General features: G+C 40.0%; 1 protein-coding gene across 1 annotated transcript in view; it reads left to right on the forward strand.

Annotated features, from left to right (window-relative positions):
- The first annotated feature begins 20,088 nt into the window (after positions 1 to 20,088).
- Positions 20,089 to 22,270, forward strand: part of AKR1D1 (aldo-keto reductase family 1 member D1) — a 51,533-nt gene continuing 49,351 nt past the window's right edge. Inside the window, exon 1 of the mRNA XM_019959154.2 lies at positions 20,089 to 20,262. Within this exon, the coding sequence (XP_019814713.2) occupies positions 20,170 to 20,262 (93 nt within the window). The 5' untranslated portion in view covers positions 20,089 to 20,169. The remainder of the gene's footprint in view (positions 20,263 to 22,270) is intronic.

A 22,270-nucleotide genomic window follows, 5' to 3' on the forward strand; every position in this document is an offset into this window, starting at 1 on the left:
CCAGCCTACCCAACCCCCAGTGCATATACTTCTCCTGTGGTTGTCGCTATAATATATAATACATATAGCTCTTATTTTGTTATATTTGTTGCCTGTGAGTATAAATTGAGCCCTGTGAATCCTTTCAGTAATCAAAGAAACAGAATAATGAACCTTTTGATAACCCTAATTTAATTTTTCTCTATTACTAGCTCATACTTAAACACAAAAATTAGCAGTTGTCAAGCAATTTATGCACCCAGATTCAATAAGAAAATTCACCTCAGATAACAGTTACCTGGGCCATCCTGCCAGTTAGCATGAAATAAAAGAGCAAATATTGATCTGCTCACTATGCTTTAATCATTATTTGCTTATTTTTAAGATAGACTAAACTTTTCTTCTCAGATGATTAAAGAACTCTGAAGAATTTTGCTTTTTACTCATTATCTTTATCCTTTATCTTTACAAAAATGTGGAGAAAGCCAAGGAATTCTAAAACTGAAAATTGTCAGAACTCTCAGAGACTGGAATTTCACTCTAATCCTTGTCTTTGCCTTACAGCAAGCTGATATTACTAATCTTATCATTAAACAGAAACGAGTGGCCTTCCCAAATTAACCACAGAAGGAATCTCTGAATGACGTGAAATGTGAAGATTGAGTCTTCTGGAAAAGATGACAAAGGGAGACTTGCCTTGGCTCCAACAGATAGGTCCTTATCAGGTACTGTTAATAATTAACACGGTAATAAAACTCTAAGGAAGTGATCCTTGGATTCATATTTTTCATTTAAAAAACTTACCCCAGTTTCTCTAAATCATCAGACTTCCATTTCATTGGTAGACCTCAAGCTGAGAGTTCTTTGAAATCTCCCAGAAGTAGATCAGATCAGATCAGTCGCTCAGTCGTGTCTGACTCTTAGCGACCCCGTGAATCGCAGCACGCCAGGCCTCCCTGTCCATCACTAACTCCCGGAGTTCACTGAGACTCACGTCCATCGAGTCAGTGATGTCATCCAGCCATCTTATCCTCTGTCATCCCCTTCTCCTCTTTCCCCCAATCCCTCCCAGCATCAGAGTCTTTTCCAATGAGTCAACTCTTTGCATGAGGTGGCCAAAGTACTGGAGTTTCAGCTTTAGCATCATTCCTTCTGAAGAAATCCCAGGGCTGATCTCCTTCAGAATGGACTGGTTGGATCTCCTTGCAGTCCAAGGGACTCTCAAGAGTCTTCTCCAACACCACAGTTTGAAAGCATCAATTCTTCGGCGCTCAGCCTTCTTCACAGTCCAACTCTCACATCCATACATGACCACAGGAAAAACCATAGCCTTGACTAGATGAACCTTTGTTGGCAAAGTAATGTCTCTGCTTTTGAATATGCTATCTAGGTTAGTCATAACTTTCCTTCCAAGGAGTAAGCAAGCATCTTTTAATTTCATGGCTGCAGTCACCATCTGCAGTGATTTTGGAGCCCAGAAAAATAAAGTCTGACACTGTTTCCACTGTTTCCCCATCTATTTCCCATGAAGTGATGGGACTGGATGCCATGATCTTCGTTTTCTGCATGTTGAGCTTTAAGCCAACTTTTTCACTCTCCACTTTCACTTTCATCAAGAGGCTTTTTAGTTAGTCTTCACTTTCTGCCATAAGGGTGGTGTCATCTGCATATCTGAGGTGATTGATATTTCTCCCGGCAATCTTGATTCCAGCTTGTGTTTCTTCCAGCCCAGCGTTTCTCATGATGTACTCTGCATATAAGTTAAATAAACAGGGTGACAATATACAGCCTTGACGAACTCCTTTTCCTATTTGGAACCAGTCTGTTGTTCCATGTCCAGCTCTAACTGTTGCTTCCTGACCTGCATACAAATTTCTCAAGAGGCAGATCAGGTGGTCTGGTATTCCCATCTCTTTCAGAATTTTCCACAGTTTATTGTGATCCACACAGTGAAAGGCTTTGGCATAGTCAATAAAGCAGAAATAGATGTTTTCTGGAACTTTCTTGCTTTTTCCATGATCCAGCAGATGTTGGCAATTTGATCTCTGGTTCCTCTGTATTTTCTAAAACCAGCTTGAACATCAGGAAGTTCACGGTTCACATATTGCTGAAGCCTGGCTTGGAGAATTTTGAGCATTACTTTACTAGCATGTGAGATGAGTGCAATTGTGCAGTAGTTTGAGCATTCTTTGGCATTGCCTTTCTTTCCAATTCCAATCCCAGAAGTAGACAATCCCCCCAAATAACAGTTGACTCAAAACCCTCAGCTGAAACTAATGGTTACACACAGTAGACAGTTTCTGCTCAAATCTTTGAAACAAGATTCAATTTCAGGGAACTCATGCCTTTTTTCTTTGAGTCTGATTTTTTTTTTTTACTAATCTTGCCTCATAGCATACATTGTAGTTCCCTGGAAAATGACAAAAGCATCCTACAACTTCATTTTCTTTCTTCTAAACCCCTGTCATCTTCTGGTGCCATTTAAGGAGAGACAAAACATTCTCATGCATTTTTCTCAGATCATAGCCACTGCTGTAAATCTAATTGGTAGATCAATAGCCATTTGAAAAAAAAATTAATCAGGATAGACTTCCTTATGCAGACTTCATCTAAAATTTCTCTCATACTAGAGAAATTATGAGAATCCATGTTCATAACATGAATCTCATATAATAAATCCATGTTCATAATATGAATCTCATACTATGAATCCAACCATCAACCTTGTAAAAACTGGACTTCACATCCACATAAACCAATGCTTCCTGTGAGATCATTAAACCCTGCCCACCAAACCTAGTTTACTGAGAAACAGGAACCACCCTCACTGCAATGGTCAGTGTGCTCTCTTCAGAGTCACGGTATCCTGCTTGGTAGGAACTGGTTAACTTCACTCAAAATAAGTCTACCCTTAAGGCCCAGTTAAGATAAGCACTCCTGTTGAGATGAACAAAATTTTACTGTCCATAGACTGTGCCCTCCTTCCCCCCAAAGTTACTAGTACTACTAGAGGCCCATTGTTGTCGTTCAATCCCTAAGTCTTGTCTGACTCTTTGTGACCCCGCAGATTGTAGCGTGCCTCACTCCTCTGTCCTCCACTATTTCCTGGAACTTGCTCGAATTCATGTCCCTTAATTTAAATGGTTTAAATTCAGAGACAGTCACATATCCCTTGATTTCTTCTTGACTAACCAAGAGAGGGTTTATGCCAGAACAAATATACCATGATGCACATACATAAATGCTACAATAGACCCAACGAGATTTTTAAGCACATTTTTGAGACTTGGGTTTAGTCATCTAGACCCTTTGATGAATAGTCTATAACAAACTGATTAAAAAAATTTCTGATAATTGCCTGAATTGCAGTTGATCAGTGTATCCTGTCTAGTCTTAAATGAAACTATATAGCACTTTAATATCAGACGATTCAAAAATTCATTCTACAACAGAAGATCAGGAGGGACCAACCCTTGTCCAACTTAAAGGTAACATTCCCCAAACAATCTAACCAGAAGAATTCTGGCAGTGTGGAAAGTTCTGAATGTCAAAGATTAACATTCCATGAAAGCCTGGCGTGCTGTCATTCATGGGGTCACAAAGACTCAGACACGACTGAGCAACTGAACAACAGCAGCAGCAGCCTGACTTTGTTGGTCTTTGTCCAAAAGTAGGGAATGAAAAAAGAAAAAAACAAAAACCAGCCCTATACCTATCAGTTTCGAGCTGGCCTTATTTCTACTGCTAGGCAATACTGCTCTCCTACTAAGTCTAAATGATTTCAGATTATCAAAATCAAATAAGGACTCTTCATGGAATAAGAAGAAACTAAGTTCATCACATGATTGTGCCTGAGAAGAGACGCTAGAGCTGAGTGCTGAAGAATTGATTCTTTCCCACTGTGGTGTTAGAGAAGACTCTTGAGTCCTTTGTACTGCAAGGAGATCAAACCAGTCAATCCTCAAGGGAATCAACCCTGAATATTCATTGGAAGAACTGATACTGAAGCTGAAGTTCCAATCCTTTGGCCACCTGATGCAAAGAACTGACTCATTGGAAAAGAACCTGAGGCTGGGGAAGATTGAGGGAAGGGGGCAAAAGAGGATGAGATGGTTGGATGGCATCAGCAACTCAATGGTCATGAGTTTGAGCAAACTCCTAGAGATAATGAAGGAAGGGAAGCCTGTCATGCTGTGTAGTCCATGGGGTCACGAAGTTGGACATGACTTAGCAACCAAACAATAACAAGAGTCATTAGGCAATCACAAAATCTACCAAATATCCCACCTTCAGCTAGTGAGCAACTCCTACTTTTTTCCCAGTGGCAGCTTTAGCCACATTCTGTTCCTTCTGCTTCCTAGATAAAAATTGTTAAAGTACCCAGTCACTATACTGCCTTTATGAAGGTGCACGCACGCTCGCATGCACATACACACCTGCATCCTCAAGCCTGCCCCCCCAAATTACCTAGCAGATGCCCAGTTCCTACAATGAGCCCTTTCTAATATACCCTGTGCTTCGCCGCAGATTGCAAGTCTTGCCACAGGAAGCTTATGATGCTGACTTCATTTGTCTACAGATATTTTCCTAGTGGTCCTTGACCAATAGCACCACTAAATAATTAGTACATGGGACCATGTAAAGCACTGACTGACTTTCGCTGGGCTTCCCTGGTGGCTCAGCTGGTAAAGAATCTGCTTGCAATGCAGGAGACCTGGGTTCAGTCCCTGGGTTGGGAAGACCCCTCAGAGAAGGGAACGGCTAGCCACTTCAGAATTCTGGCCTGGAGAATTCCATGGATGGTATAGTCCACAGGGTCGCAAAGAGTCAGACCCAACTGAGCTACTTTCAAAGCACCTGACATATCATATACACAAGATATTTTTATTACCGTTTTTGTTGTAAAAATGATTATTGATATTAGCTATCCAGGAAACAGATAAACTTTTATCTTTGATCTGATCAAATGCAAGGATTTTTCTATAACAGACTACAATGATAATAATAGTTTCTAGTTCACATTATAAGCATCATATATACATATATATATATATATATATGAAGGTCTGAATTTATTTTCATTTAATTAAGACTTGTTTGAGATAGTCATTTCCCAGGTATATTTAAAATACTTCTTTGTGGCTGATTGATTTTAACTGATGAATTTGATTGAATTAGTCATTCAGTTCAGTTTAGTCCCTCTGTCCTGTCTGACTCTCTGCGACCCAATGGACTGCAGCACACTAGGCTTCACTGTTCATCACCAACCCCCAGAGCTTGTTCAAATTCATATCCATTAAGTTGGTGATGCCATCCAAACATATAATCCTCTCATACCCTTATCCTCCTGCCTTCAATATTTCCTAGCATCAGGGTCTTTTCCAATGAGTCAGTTCTTTGCATCAGGTGGCCAAAGGATCGCAGTTTCAGCTTCAGCATTGGTTCTTCCAATTAATACTCATGACTGATTTCATTTAGGATGGACTGGTTGGATATCCTTGCTGTCCAAGGGACTCTCAAGAATCCTTTCCAACACCACAGTTCAAAAGCCTCACTTCTTCGGCACTCGGCTTTCTTTATAGTCCAACTCTCACATCCATATATGACTACTGGAAAAACCATAGCTTTGACTAGATGGACCTTTGTTGGCAAAGTAATGTCTCTGCTTTTTAATATGCTGTCTAGATTGGTCATAACTTTTTTTCCAAGGAGCAAGCATCATTTAATTTCATGGCTGTAGTCACCATATGCATTGATTTTGGAGCCCAAGAAAATAAAGTCTGTCACTGTTTCCATTGTTTCCCCATATATTTGCCATGAAGTGATGGGACAAGATACCATGTTTGAGTGTTTGAATGTTGAGTTTTAAGCCAACTTTTTCACTCTCCTCTTTCCCTTTCATCAAGAGGCTCTTTAGTTCCTCTTCACTTTCTGCCATAAGGGTGGTGTTATCTGCATATCTGAGGTTATTGATATTTCTCCTGGCAATCTTGGTTCCAGCTTGTGCTTCATCCAGCCCAGCATTTCGCATGATGTACTCGATATACAAGTTAAATAAGCAGGGTGACAATATACAGCCTTGACATACTCCTTTCCCAATTTGGAACCAGTCTGTTGTTCCATGTCTGGTTCTAACTGTTGCTTCTTGACTCGCATACAGATTTCTCAGGAGGCAGTTAAGGTGCCTCTGGTATTCCCATCTCTTGAAGAATTTTCCACAGTTTGTTGTGATCCACATAGTCAAAAGCTTTAGCATAGTTCATGAAGCAGAAGTTGATTTTGGGGGGGAATTCTCTCACTTTATCTATGATCCTATGGATGTTGGCAGTTTGATCTCTGGTTCCTCTGCCTTTTCTAAATCCAGCTTCAACATCTGGAAGTTCTCAGTTCATGTACTCTTGAAGCCTGACTTACAGAATTTTGAGCATTACTTTGTTAGCATGTGTGATGAGTGCAATTGTGTGGCAGTTTAAACGTTCTGTGGTTTTGCCTTTCTTTGGGATTGGGATGAAAACTGACATTTTCCAGTCCTGTGGCCACTGCTGAGTTTTCCAAATTAGCTGGCATACATGAACATAGCACTTTCACAACATCATCTTTTAGGATGAAATAGCTCAACTGAAATTCCATCACCTCCACTAGCTTTATTCATAGTGATGTTTCCCAAGGCTCACCTGACCTCACATTCCAGAATTCCTGGCTTCAGGTGAATGATCACACCATTGTGGCTACCTGGGTCATTGAGACCTTTTTGGTGTAGTTAGTTCTTCTGTGTATTCTTGCCACCTCTTCTTAACATCTTCTGCTTCTGTTAGGTCCTTGCCATTTCTGTCCTTTATTGAGCCTGTCTTTACATGAAATGTTCCCTTGGTATCTCTAATTTTCTGGAAGAGATCTCTAGTCTTTCTCATTCTATTGTTTTCTTCTATTTCTTTGCATTGATCAGTTCTGAAGGCTTTCTTCTCTCTCCTTGCTATTCTTTGGAACTCTGCATGTAGGAGGGTATATCTTTCCTTTTCTCCTTTGCCTTTCACTTCTCTTCTTTTCTCAGCTCTTTGACTGGTTTAATCTCCTTGCAGTCCAAGGGACTCAAGAGTCTTCTCCAACACCACAGTTCAAAAGCATCAATTCTTCAGCATTCAGCTTTCTTTATAGTCCAACTCTCACATCCATACACGACTACTGGAAAAAACCAAAGCTTTGACTAGATGGACCTTTGTCAGCAAAGTAATGTCTCTGCTTTTTAATATGCTGTCTAAATTTGTCATAGATTTTCTTCTGAGGAGCAAGAATCTTTTAATTTCATGGCTGCAGTCACCACATGCATTGATTTTGGAGTCCAAGAAAATGAAGTCTGTCACTGTTTCCATTCTTTCCCCATCTATTTGCCATGAAGTGATGGGACCGGATGCCATGATCTTAGTTTTTTTGAATGTTGAATTTTAGGTCAACTTTTTCACTCTCCTCTTTCTCTTTCATCAAGAGGCTCTTTAGTTCCTCTTCACTTTCTGCCATATGGGTGGTGTCATCTGCATATCTGAGGTTATTGATATTTCTCCTGATTCCAGCTTGTGCTTCATCCAGCCCAGCATTTCACATGATGTACTCTACATATAAGTTAGATAAGCAGGGTGACAATATACAGCCTTGACATACTCCTTTCCCAATTTGGAACCAGTCTGTTGTTCCATGTCTGGTTCTAACTGTTGCTTCTTGACCCACATACAGATTTCTCAGGAGGCAGTTAAGGTGCCTCTGGTATCCCAATCTCTTGAGGAATTTTCCTCAGTTTGTTGTGATCCACATAGTCAAAAGCTTTAGCATAGCTCATGAAGCAGAAGTGGATTTTTTTTTTTTTGGAATTCTCTTGCTTTATCTATGATCCTATGGATGTTGGCAGTTTGATCTCTGGTTCCTCTGTCTTTTCTAAATCCAGCTTCAACATCTGGAAGTTCTCAGTTCACGTACTGTTGAAGCCTGGCTTAGAGAATTTTGAGCATTACTTTGCTAGCGTGTGTGAGATGAGTGCAATTGTGTTGCAGTTTAAACATTCTGTGGTATTGCCTTTCTTTGGGATTGGGATGAAAACACGTTTTCCAGTCCTGTGGCCACTGCTGAGTTTTCCAAATTAGCTGGCATACATGAACATAGCACTTTCACAACATCATCTTTCAGGATGAAATAGCTCAACTGAAATTCCATCACCTCCACTAGCTTTATTCATAGTGATGTTTCCCAAAGCACACCTAACCTCACACTCCAGGACTCCTGGCTTCAGGTGAATGATCACACCATTGTGGTTACCTGGGTCATTAAGAACTTTTTGGTATAGTTCTTCTGTGTATTCTTGCCACCTCTTCTTAACATCTTCTGCTTCTGTTAGGTCCATGCCATTTCTGTCCTTTATTGAGCCCATCTTTGCATGAAATATTCCTTTGGTATCTCTAATTTTCTGGAAGAGATCTCTAGTCTTTCTCATTCTATTGTTTTCTTCTATTTCTTTGCATTGATCAGTTCTGAAGGCTTTCTTCTCTCTCCTTGCTATTCTTTGGAACTCTGCATGTAGGAGAGTATATCTTTCTTTTTCTCCTTTGCCTTTCACTTCTCTTCTTTTCTCAGCTCTTTGTAAGGCCTCCTCAGACAATCATTTTGCCTTTTTGCATTTGTTTTTCTTGGGGATGGTCTTGATTACTCCCTCCTCTACAATGTGACAGACCTTTGTCCATAGTTCTTCAGGCACTCTTTCTGTCAGGTAAGTTAGTCATTAGCACACGGTCTTTAAAAGATCTTCTGAGGCTGATTGATTCTGTCAACAGTACAGTTCCATTAGGGTTACTGGAGGGCATTAGATAAAAGCGTGAGCTCTGGAGTCAGACTGACAATTCTTCCTGTTATTCAGTAGTTTTTGACAAGTAAATCATGTTGATCTCAAGACCCTTCCTATACAAATATCACCAACTGCATTAGTTTCTGTAGGTGGCCATTATAGATTACCACAAACTGAGTAGCTTAAAACAAAATAAATTTATTTGTTGACAATTCTGGAGTCTGAAAGTCCAAAACTAAGATTTCCGCGGGCCTGTACTCCCTCTGAAGGCAGGCTCTAGATAGAAACACTTTTCTTCTTAATGAAAGTCACTTAGTTGTGTCCAAGTCTTGCGACCCCATGGACTGCAGCCCACCACGCTCCTCTGTCCATGGGATTCTCCAGGCAAGAATACTAGAGTCAGTTGCCGTTTCCTTCTCCAGGGGATCTTATCTACCCAAGAATCAAACCCGAGTCTCCTGCATTGCAGGCAGATTCTTAACTGACTGAGCTATGAGGGAGGCTTGCCAACAATCTGTGGTGATCTTTGACTTGTAGATACACACTCCAATCCCTGCCCCATCAATACGCGACATTCTTCCTCAAGTGTCTGCATCTGTTTTCTTATAACTTCAGTCATTGGATTATAGTTCAGTCTAATCCATTATGCCTTTATCTCTCTCTCTTTTTTTTGTTTTACTTTTTAAAAAATTATAGTTAACTTACACTGTTGTGTTAGCTTCAGTATACAGCAAAGTGATTCAGTTTCATATATATATATGGACATATATATTTGATCATAGAATATTATAAGACATTGAATATAGTCCTCTGTGCTATACTGTGCTATACAGCAAGTACTTGTTTTTTATCTATTTTTACACAGAGTAGTGCTGTGTACATTAATCCTCAACTCCTAATTTGTCTCCTCCCATCCCACTATCCCCTCTGGTAACCAGAAGTTTGTTTTGTATATCTGTAAGTCTATACTCTGTATTGTAAATAAAATCTATTTCTATATTCTGTTTTGTAAATTAGTTATTTTATATCATTATGACTAAACTAATTATATCTGCAAAAGTTCTATTTCCAAATAAGATCACACACTGAGGGCTTGGGTGAGCATGAGCTTTTGGGGGATTCTGTACAACTCAGGACATACATCACATAAAACTGTGAAAATTAAATAATGAGAAAACCCATGTAAAGGGCATAGTAAATACTCAAAAATAATCCATTATTGTAATCAATAAAATTATTCGTGAATTTATATCAGCAAAGTAATAATTCACAAATAGTTCTTTTACTGAATGAAAATGAGTTATTTTAAATTAGGTCAGTTTATTTTGAAAGTGTTGATATATAAAGAGTAACTTCAGCCATTTCTCACAAGAAAAGCAATCCAATATGTAAATCACATCAATTTAGTCAACACGTGCAATAAATTAAAAATTAATTTTAGGAATAGGTGAGGGTTCTCGCTCTAGGTAAAATGAAGTAATCATATTCTATCTGACTCTCCCACTGAATACAGCTTTCAAACATGAAATAGTAATGTGAGGAAGTTATTTCAGGTCTCTGAAGAGTAAATAGTAGCAGGTATAAGGCATGACTGAGCGACTGAACTGAAGAAATGAGTTATCAAGCTATGAAAAGACATGGGGCGGGGGTGTGGGGGAGATGTAGAACACTCTTATATGTGTTCAGTTCAGTTCAGTCGCTCAGTTGTGTCTGACTTTTTGTGACCCCATGAATCGCAGCACACCAGGCCTCCCTGTCCATCACCAAGTCCTGGAGTTCACTCAGACTCACGTCCATCAAGTCGGTGATGCCATCCAGCCATCTCATCCTCTGTCGTTCCCTTCTCTTCCTGCCCCCAATCCCTCCCAGCATCAGAGTCTTTTCCAATGAGTCAACTCTTCGCATGAGGTGGCCAAAGTATTGGAGTTTCAGCTTTAGCATCAGTTCTTACAATGAACACCTAGGACTGATCTCCTTTAGAATGGACTGGTTGGATCTCCTTGCAGTCCAAGGGACTCTCAAGAGTCTTCTCCAACACCACAGTTCAAAAGCATCAATTCTTCGGTGCTCAGCTTTCTTCACAGTCCAACTGTCACATCCATACAGGACCACTGGAAAAACCATAGCCTTGACTAGACAGACCTTTGTTGGCAAAGTAATGTCTCTGCTTTTTAATATGCTATCTAGGTTGGTCATAACTTTCCTTCCAAGGAGTAAGCATCTTTTAATTTCATGGCTGCAATCGCCATCTGCAGTGATTTTATTTTGGAGCCCCCAAAAGTAAAGTCTGACACTGTTTTCCATCTATTTGCCATGAAGTGATGGGACCAGATGCCATGATCTTAGTTTTCTAAATGTTGAGCTTTAAGCCATTACTAAATAAAAGAAGCCAAATCTGAAAATCTGTATGATTCCAACTATAAGACATTTTGGAAAAGCAAAAACTTTAGAAACAGTAAAAAGATCAGTGGTGGCCAGGGACTAGGAAGGAGGTCGGGGTGAGTAAGCAAACCACAGGGGATTCCTAGGGCAATGAAACAATTCTGTATGATATTGTAATGATGAGCACATAATATTATATATTTTTCAAAACCCATAGAATGTACAACACCAAGAGTCAACCGTGATGTAAACCATGGACTTCAGTGGATAATGATGTGTCAAAACAGATTCACTGATTGTAACAAAGGCACCACTCTGGCGTGGGGGAAGGGTGTTGATAGAAGGAGAAGCATAAAACTCTTGTACTTTCTGCTCAATTCTGCTGTGAACCTACGACTTCTCTAAAAAAGAAAGTCTACTTAAGAAAAAAAGAACTCAGTGGATGAGTTCAGTGGCAGAATGGAGTAGATGACAGAGGAAAGATAAAGTGAACTTGAAAAACAGAAGTAATCCAATCTCAAACAGATAAATAAAAAAGATTTTTAAAAAATGAATAGACAAAAATACCACAGTAATGCTGTCCCTTTACAAAAAAAAAAAAAGCTGACGAGCTGGTAAAAGCTGTCAGGATCATTTTTTTTTTTTTTTTTTTGCAGAACTCTGCTGTCTAGTAAAAATTTACAACCAGGGGAAAGCTTGATAAGGAAAGAAGCTGTTGCTTTGCAGTAAGATACAGCTATGGTGAGTCAAATTGCTACCTACCATGCCCTGTACCCCATGTGTGGTGCCAGTTGTGAGGATTGTACCCACATTCCTGGTACAGGATGCTAGTGGCCAGAGGGAGCAATGCAGAATTTCTCAAAGAATTTTCTAGGAATTTTGGCTGTTGAGTTTCAGCCTGTCTAGTGGCTCCCTGAAGGGCTTGTCTTTATTTTGCTTGATTCAAAGCATTTCTAGTGATAAGGTGGCTAATCAGGAGGCTTTTGCTATGTGCATTTCAAGGCAGAAATATTGGCTGTAGCAGTCATGGGCTAGGGATAATAGTAACAAACAATTAACAATTAATGTCTCATCCACAGGGGAAAATAAAGAAATTAATAGACCCTGTCCATGAGGACACCTAGGCATTTAGACTTACTAGGTATAGACATGGAGAAGGCAATGGCAACCCACTCCAGTACTCTTGCCTGGAAAATCCCATGGACAGAGGAGCCTGGTAGGCTGAAGTCCATGGGGTCGAGAAGAGTCGGACACGACTGGGCCACTTCACTTTCACTTTTCACTTTCATGCTTTGGAGAAGGAAATGGCAACCCACTCCAGTATTCTTACCTGGAGAATCCCAGGGACAGGGGAGCCTGGTGGGCTGCTGTCAACGGGGTTGCACAGAGTCGGACACGACTGAAGCGACTTAGCAGCAGCAGCAGGTATAGACATTAAACCAACTCTCTTCAATAGGCTCAAAGAGCTAAAGGGACAAGCAACAAACAAACCAAGAAGCCAAGGAAACAACAGATTGGGAAAAATGATATTTAGGGGTAAGGGAATTTTTAAAGGCTCCTGTGCATACCACGGAATCAGATATACATAGTGTCAATACTGCGTATGTGCTAAAGATAAAAAAGGCCTGAAAAGACTCCAGGCTTTCATCTCTGATTGGCCTTCAGGCTCTGAGCAAGCTTTGAGTGAAGGTTGAGGCAAAATTGTAAGCAACCTGGCTAAGAACTGAAGGAGTGCTGCAACACAGAACTAATCTGCAAAGACTAAGAGAGTATTTTTTTATCTTTTCTTTTTCTTCCAAACATTGAAAGAAACACTGTTAAAACAACAGGTGACCCCAAAGTTAATGGAACACAGATTTCTTCACATAACAAATAATACAAACTTCACCAAAATTGTCTGGGAAGTCACAAAACAAGCAAACAGCAACAGCCAACAAGTAGCAGCAAAAACAAACCCTTGGGAGGAGGAAAATCTCATTTCCAGAGTTGCCACATGTTAATATTAAAAATCTCCAGATCTAAACAAACCAAAAGAATTCAAAACATGTGACTAAACATGGAAGCATGGCTCATCTACAGGGGAGAAAAAAGAAATTAATAGACTGTCCATGAGGACACATAGGTATTTAGATTCACTAGACATAGACATTAAATCAACTCTCTTAAATCTGCTCAAACCAAAGGAAATCATGGAGAAAGAACTATAGGAGCCAGGAGACTGTGTCTCACCAAATACAGAATATTAGTAGAAATTATAGAAATGAAAAAAATAGAAATTTTAAAGATTAAAAGTACAGGTAGATCGATTGACATCCAGTTTAAGAAGTCAAAGTGTTAGTCACCGAGTTGTGTTCAATTCTTTGTGATCCCCATGGACTGTAGCCCGCCAGGCTCCTCTGTCCATGGGATTCTCCAGGCAATAATACTGGAGTGGGTTGCCATTCTGTTCTCTAGTGGATCTTCCCAACTGAGGGATCAAACCCAGGTCTCCTGCACTGCAGGCAGATTCTTTACCATCGGAGCCACCAGGGAGAGTCAAATTGTCAAATCCCCAAGACAAAGAGAGAATCTAGAAAGCAGCAAGATAAAGTGACTCATCACATACAGGAAACATTGTGTGCAATTCATAGCCCATTTTTCTGTGGAAACTGGAAGCCAGAAGGCAGTTGGATGACATATTTACCTTTTTTTTTTTTTTTTGCCATACCAGGTGGCATGTGGGATCTGAATTCCCAGGCCAGGAATTGAACCTGCAGCCTGCAATGCCAGGGTGAAATATTTAATGGGCTGAAAGAAAAGAATTTCACCAATAATTCTATGTCTAGCAAAACCATCCTTTAAAAAAAGAAATTAGCACATTGCCAGATAAAGACAGAGGGAGCTTATTACTAGTAGACCTGCACTATAAGTCATGCTGAAGGGAGTCCTCCAGGCTACAAGATAAAGGGATACTCGAAACCATATGAAGAAATAAACAACACAACAGTAAATGTATCTACATAATAAACAGATAAATATAAAAACCAGTAGAATTGCATGTTTTGTTTATAACTTCTCTTTTTTTCTACATGACTGTAAGATAATTAAAACATAATTATATATGCCATGTTAATTGATCCCTGGTGTATAAAGATGTAAAAATAACATCATAAAGGGAGGAGATGGAGTTGTAAAGGATTGGAGTTTTTATATACTATTGAGAGTAGCTTGGTAATAATTCAAACTTGATTCTTACAAGTTGTTTTTTTTTTTTAACTTAATTCTTACAATTTAAGATACTAACTGTAACCCCAGGATAACTATTATTATGGACTGAATTGTGTGTCCCCAAAATTCATATGTTGAAGCCTTAACTCCCAATGTGATTGGCATTTGGAGATGGGATCTTTGGAAGGTAATTAGATTAGGTCATGGGGCTGAGGTCTTCTTGATGAGGTTTATATCCTTATAAGAAGAGACCAGAGTGTGCTCCTTCTCCCCTCCTCTCTCTCTGTCTCTCTCTTTTTCCCACCATGTGAAGAAAGAACTAGAAGCCGGCCATCTGCAAGCCAGGAACAGAACTCTCATCAGGAACTCATTGCCAGTATCTTCACCTTGACATTGTGCTTTTCAGTCTCTGTAACTGTGAAAAATAAATGGCTGTTGTTTAAGCCACATAGTCTATGAGATTTTGTTACAGCACCTCAATCAGACTAAAAGGTATCAAAAATAAATAAATAAAAACAAACACCTTTTAAAGTATACAGAAAAAGAAACAAGATGGGAATCAGAACAGTAAACTAGGAAAAAAATCACCCACAGAGCAAGGCAGTAGTGGAGTAACTGAGGAATAAAAAGACAATAAGACAGAAAACAAGCAGCAAAATTGCAGAAATAAATATTTTCTTATCAATAATTACATGAACTGTAAATGGATTGAACCCTCCAGGGAAAGAGAAGAGATTAGTGGACTTTCCTCGTGGTCCAGTAGTTACGAATCCATCTGCCAATGCAGGGAATATGGGTTCTATCCCTGATCCATGAAGATTCCACGTGCCTCCAGGCAACTGAGCCTGAGAACCCCAACTACTGAAGGGCCTGCATCCAGGCCTGTGCTCAACAAGAGAAACCGCTGTGTTGCAACTAAGCAGCTGGAGTAGCTGGAGTAGCTTCAGCTTGCAACCACTGGAGAAAGCCCCAGTACAGCAGCAAAGACATAGCACAGCCAAAAATAAAGATAAATAAATCAATACATTTAAAAAAAGAGAGAGATTGGAAGAATAGGGAGGAGCTAAGATGGCAGAGGAATAGGACAGGGAGACCACTTTCTCCGCCACAAATTCATCAAAAGAACATTTAAACGCCAAGTAAATTCCACAAAACAACTTCTGAAAGCCGGCAGAGGACATCAGGCACCCAGAAAAGCAGCCCATTGTCTTCGAAAGGAGGTAGGAAAAAATATAAAAGACAAAAAATGAGACAAAAGAGGGAGGGACACGGAGCTCCGTCCCGGGAAGGGAGTCTTAAAAAGAGAGAAATTTCCAAACACCAGGAAACACTCTCACTGCCGAGTCTGTGCCGAGCCTTAGAAACACAGAGGGCAACATAACAGGGAGGAAAAATAAATAAACAATTAAACCCCACAGATTACGAGCCCAGCGGTAACTCCCCCAGCGGAGAAGCAGCGCAGATGCCTGCACCTGCCACTAGCAAGCGGGGGCTGGGCAGAGAGGCGCGGCGCGGGCTGCATCGCTTAGAGTAAGGATCTGGCCTGAATGCCCCGAGAATAGATATTTTAAAATGATCTAAATATATGTTGCTAAAAAGAAGCTCACTTTAAATCCAAGGACACAAGTAGACTGAAAATAGAAGTAAATTCTATGCAATGCAAAAAATGCCAAAAGAAAACTGGGGTGGCTATACTAATATCAGGCAACATAGACTTGAAGACAATAATTGTTACAGGACAAAGAAAGGCATTATCAATACATGTTGACAAAAAGATCAACATGTCAAGATATACTAATTATAAACATATGCCTCTAACAAAAGAACCACAAAATATATGAAGCAAAAACTGATGTAATTGAAAGAAGAAATGGTTTTACAGTAACAGTTGGAAACTTCAATACCCCATTCCAAAGAAGAGATAAAACAACTAGACAGAAGATCAGTTTAAAAACAGAAGATTTGAATGATGCTGTGAACCAACTATGTCTAAAAGACATCTGCTGCTGCTGCTGCTGCTAAGTCGCTTCAGTCGTGTCGGACTCTGTGTGACCCCATAGACAGCAGCCCACCAGGCTCCCCCATCCCGGGATTCTCCAGGCAAGAACACTGGAGTGGGTTGCCAATTCCTTCTCCAATGCTACAGAAGACCAAAACAGCAGATTACATATTTTTCTCAAGTGCATATGGAATATTCTTCATGATAGTATGTCAGGCAACAAAAACAAATTCAAGTCTCAATAAACTCAAAATGATTGAACTCGTAAAAATTAATCCTATTTCTATGTATTACCAATGTACAGTTGGAAACAGGATTTTAAAATTCCATGTACAATAGCTCTAAAAAATAAGTATTTATACCTATAGTTAGATATAAATCTAACAAACAAATATAGGATGTGTGTTCAAAATGGTGATGACCAAAAGAAATAGAAAGAAATACTGTCTTCACGGATTCAAAGACTCAGTGTAGTAAATAATAAGAAATTGATCTACAGATTTAACTCAATTAAAAAAAAACTTTAGCAGGACATTTAAAGACAAAGAAAAGCTGATTCTAACATTTATGGTAACATTTATTCTAACATTTATGGTAGGAATTAAATAAATAAGAATAACTAAGGCACTTTTGGAAAAGAATAAGGTTGGAGAAATTACACCATATGATTTTAAGGCCTTTTATAAAGTTAAAAGTATCTAGACAATGTAGTGTCAGTGAAGGAAAAGATACATAAATCAATGAAACAAAGTAGAAAGTCCAAAGTAGATTTACCCAAATATGACCCTTGATTTTTAACAGTAGTGCAAAAGAAATTCAGTGGAGAGAGCATAATATTTTCAACTAATGGGATTGGAGCAATAGGATTCCCTTATATAAAACAAAATACTTCCACTTAAATATGCTGAATTATACAACAATTTACTCAAAATGGATTATTGGTCTAAATGGAGAAGATGAAACTAAAACTTTTAGGGATAAAATAGAATAAAACTTTTGTGATCTAGAATTCAAAGAGTTCTTTTATGTGAAATTCAAAATACACTGTAAAAATACTGAACGTTATCAAATTAAAATCTTTTGCTACATGAAAGGCACAGTCAAGAGAATGAAGACAAGCTACATACTGAGAAAAAATATATTTGTAAGCCATGTATTCAGTAAAGAACATGTTTTAAGACTTTACCAAGAAATCTTAAAACTCAAGACTACAAGGACAAACAACTTCATTAAAAAAATGGGCACTGAACCCGCGTTTGAACAGGCACTTCACTACGAGGATATGTAGATGGCAAATAAGTATACAAAAAAAGTGTTCAACATCATTAACAATGAGATACCATGACAAAGCTATCAGTTTTGTCAGGTTAAAGTTTTAAAACACTGACAATCTTAAATGCTATGAAAGATATGGAAAAATAGCAATTCTTATGCATTGCTAATGGGGATGCAAGATGATACAGTTGTTCTGAAAATCAGTTTGGCAGCTTCCTACATAATTAAACATACCACATGACCCAGCAATTCCACTCCTGAGTATTTAGCCAAGAGAAATGAAAACTAGTGTTCATACAAAAGTCTGTACCACTAAGTCAGTCATAGGGGTGGTACAGTGGATAAGAATCGCCTGCCAACGCAGGGGACATGAGTTCGATCCCTGGTCCAGGAAGACTCCACATGCTTCGAAGCAATTAAGCCCATATGCCACCACTACTGAGCCCTGGTACCTAGAGCCTGTGCTCCGCAACAAGAGAAGCCACCACAATGAGAAGATCTTGCACTGCAACAAAGAGTAGCCCCCATTCACTGCAAGTAGAGAAACCCTGCATGCAGCAACGAAGACCCAGCACAACCAAAAATAAAATAAACTATTTTCACAAAAGAAACATATATATAGTCAACATCTCAGCACACAAAGGTGCACCATAAATGTTTGTTGGATTTAATTACAAACAATTATTGAAGACCACTACTCCCCATATTCCACCCTGCCCCAACCTAGTTGAAATTACTGTCTGCTGGCTGATCATGAATCCCATGGATGGAGGAGCCTGGTGGGCTGCAGTCCATGGAGTCGCTAGGAGTCAGACGCGACTGGCCGACTTCACTTTCACTTTCATGCATTGGAGAAGGAAATGGCAACCCACTCCCGTGTTCTTGCCTGGAGAATCCCAGGGACGGGGGAGCCTGGTGGGCTGCCCTCTATGGGGTCGCACAGAGTCGGACACGACTGAAGCGACTTAACAGCAGCAGCAGCAGCAGAGAGAGAGAGACAAGATAGTTAGAGACAAACTTCAAGCTACTTAACTAATATGGACACAGTTATCTTTAAGATCACCAGGTCCAGACTCACACACAGCACAATCCTTTGGAGGAAGACTGTAATAAACTTGTGTTAATTGTTTTGCTAACTGCTACTTCTTTCCATTTTTAACAGTCTTCAGAATCTCCCCAAGTGGGATTAAGCCCAACTCCAAATTTAGAAATGACTTCTATTTATTTAAAGCAATCAGTCTTTTATTTTCTCTGACCTCTATGATTGACTTAGTGGTTGATTCCGTGAACTAAAAGAGTCAACTGAGGCCAACTGGACCCTATTTCTGGATTACCACATGAGCTATGATGTAAAGTCCTTTTTTTCGTTAGGTTTGAACTTGGAATCACATCAAACTAAGGACTGGCTACCATCTTTCAGTGATGAGGGGAAAGTCTGCTGAGAGAATAAGGAGACAGAGATATGAATTGGAGAATGAGAATTTGGTTCCTGGTCAAATCATTTTCTCCTCCAGTCCAGTTTCCCACTTAACTTCCTTCCTTGTATATGTGCTCAGTTATGGCCAACTCTGCGACCCCATGGACTGTAGCCTTCCAGGCTGGCTCCTCTGTCCATGGAATTTCCCAGGCAAGAGTACTGGAGTGGGTTGCCACTTCGAGCTCCAGGGGATCTTCCCTACCCAGGGACAAAACTCATATCTCTTGGGTCTTCCTTACCATTGAGTCACCTGGGAAGCCCTCCTCAACTAGGTAATAAAGTTTCCAAACCCTTTCCCAGTCCTGCCAGCTTGAATCTCTAGGGAAGTCCTAGAAAACTTACTCTAGTCTCACCTGGTGGAGAAGGCAATGGCAACCCACTCCAGTACTCTTGCCTGGAAAATCCCATGGACAGAGGAGCCTGGTAGGTTGCAGTCCATGGGGTCACACAGAGTCGGACATGACTGAGAGACTTCACTTTCACTTTTCACTTTCCTGCATTGGAGAAGGAAATGGCAACCCACTCCAGTGTTCTTGCCTGGAGAATCCCAGGGACAGGGGAGCCCGGTGAGCTGCCGTCTATGGGGTTGCACAGAGTTGGACACGACTGAAGCAACTTAGCACCAGCAGCAGTCTCACCTGAAGCTAGCCTTAAGGCTCATAAATTTTTTAAAAAGAATTTGCGATAGATCTGTTAATTGCCGACAAAAGCATCCTGTCAGACGTCAGATTGCTTCCTTTCATCTTTAAAATCAATTATTTGTAGAGACGTAAGCATAAGATCTCAATGGGTTATTATCTACATGCCTTGCATAAGTTCAAAGGACAACCTCAGTTAGGATTTCCAGAACAACCTGAAAAAAAAAAAAAAAACTAAACAAGTTGAGAAATCTCTTCCCTCCCACTGCTCCTCCCTCCGGCTCTCCTTTCTTTGATTAAATAGGCATTAGCACACCTTCTCAAGAAGACTGCTCTGTGGTGTTCACTATCATCTCTGCACATTTGAAACCTCAGACTCTCCCAGATGCACCTCAGCGCTGTGTATCACCGCATACCTCTAAGCGATGGGAACAGCATTCCTATCATCGGACTTGGTACCTACTCGGAACCTAAATCGGTAAGCTTGTCTCTCCCTCTTTTTTTTTAAATGAATGCTTTCCTAAAGGATAATCTGTCATTCATTTTGAATGGACTTCACTGATTTAATTTTTGTAGTAATGAATGGAACCTTGAAGGACAGCTATTTGGCTGAATGAGTACTGAGCCAAAGGTTGAATCGGTTTACAATTTAAAAGTATCTTGACTTAACGAATGGGACCTTTCTGCTTCTTTTACTAAAATTCAGCCTGAATACTGATTATTAGATTGAACTGAAGCACATAAAATTTCTGAGTTTCTGGTTTATGATTTTCTTTAAGTTCGTATTTGAGAATTTTAAGTTCCGTCTGACAAAACTTTTAGTGAAAACCTACCATATATGAAGCACTAGGGGCTTCTCAGGTGGCACAGTGGTAAAGAACCCACCTGCCAATACAGGAGACATAAGAGAAGCAGGTTTGATCCCTGGATTGGGAAGGTCCCGTGAAGAAGGAAATAACTACCTATTTCAGTATTCTTGCCTGGAAAATCCCATGGACAGAGGAGCCTGGCAGGCTACAACCCATGGGATCACAAAGAGTTGGACAGGATGAGCAACTGAACAGAACTGAACCAGAATAAAGAGCAGTATGTCTAGGAATGCTACTGAAATTTGAATGATCCTGAGTGAATGAACTCTGTTAAGCTAAGTTAAGCAGAGTTGAGGCAGGACATTGTAGACAGAGAGGGAAGCATAGAAGCACAAAGTTAACAATCTAATTATGTCATGCCTCTGCTTAATTTCTCAATGTGCGTGCGTGTGTGCGTGCATGCTCAGTCACTCAGTATGGCTCCCTATCAATTATAGGGTGGAGGACACACTCCTTATTCACACCTTGGACTTTATGGTTCAGTCAAGACCTGTCAGTTCAGCAGCACCTACCACCACTCTTCCACCTCTCTCCACGTGTGAAACACAGCTCCTCGAATAACGCACCGAACTCCATGACCTTGAACATGCTGCTTTCCACCTGGAACATCCTTTCTCCTGAGCTGGTTAATTTTTAGTAAACCTGCAAGACTCAGCTGAAGGATTCCTCTCCTTAGAAACCCACCTCCTAGCCACCACAGCTTGCCCCTCCTGTGTGTTCAGGAACCTCTTTGTGCTCAACTCTACTGAAGCAGTTATCACACGACATTGTAACCATTGTTTCTCTGCAATCTTCCCCACAAGGTGTAAAATCCATTAGGAAAGAGACCATTTCTTGTTCAGCTCTATACTCCCAGTATAGTGTTTGGCATGTGCTGGGTGTTCAGCTAATGCTTGTTAAGTGAATGAATTTGTGAAAGGAAATGCATAATACATATATATATAGCTTCCCAGGTGGCACAGTGGTGAAGAATCCGCCTACAATGTAGGAGACTCGAGTTTGATCTCTGAGTCGGGAAGATCCCTTGGAGAAGGAAATGGCAACCCGCTCCAGTATCCTTGCCTGGAAAATTCCATGGACAGAGGAGCCTGGCAGGCTACAAGTCCAAGAGGTTACAGAGTTGGACACAGAGTTGGACACAGCTGAGTACGCATGCACACCTCTGTGTGTGTGTGTGCATCGGAGGCCATGGAGATGTAAAGGCTTACAATAATAATAGCTTAAATTTCCTTAATACCTAACCATGTGCCAGGAACTAGTACTTTATAGTACATGCATTTTCTGACTTAATCCTCACAACATTATGAAATACTATTTTATCCTGTTTTACAGATGAGAAAACAGAGGCATTGAGATATAAAATAAAATCCCCCAAACCTAAAGAAGAGAACTGGAATGTGAGCCTATGTAGTTTGGTCCCAGATTGTACCTTCTGAATCTCTATACTATATTGCCTGTTATAACTATCTGTTATGTCAATAAGGCTGCATATTTTTATGACTTTCTATGTGTATTTCTATATATGAAAGTATATAGGTCTATATATCCAGAAAGTACTTAGGATGAATACATGGATAGATAGATAGTTAGGTAGCTGGGTAGAATGATAGATCTAGG

Source organism: Bos indicus, chromosome 4, assembly GCF_029378745.1.
Source record: "Bos indicus isolate NIAB-ARS_2022 breed Sahiwal x Tharparkar chromosome 4, NIAB-ARS_B.indTharparkar_mat_pri_1.0, whole genome shotgun sequence".
NCBI classification, from domain to species: Eukaryota; Metazoa; Chordata; class Mammalia; order Artiodactyla; family Bovidae; genus Bos; species Bos indicus.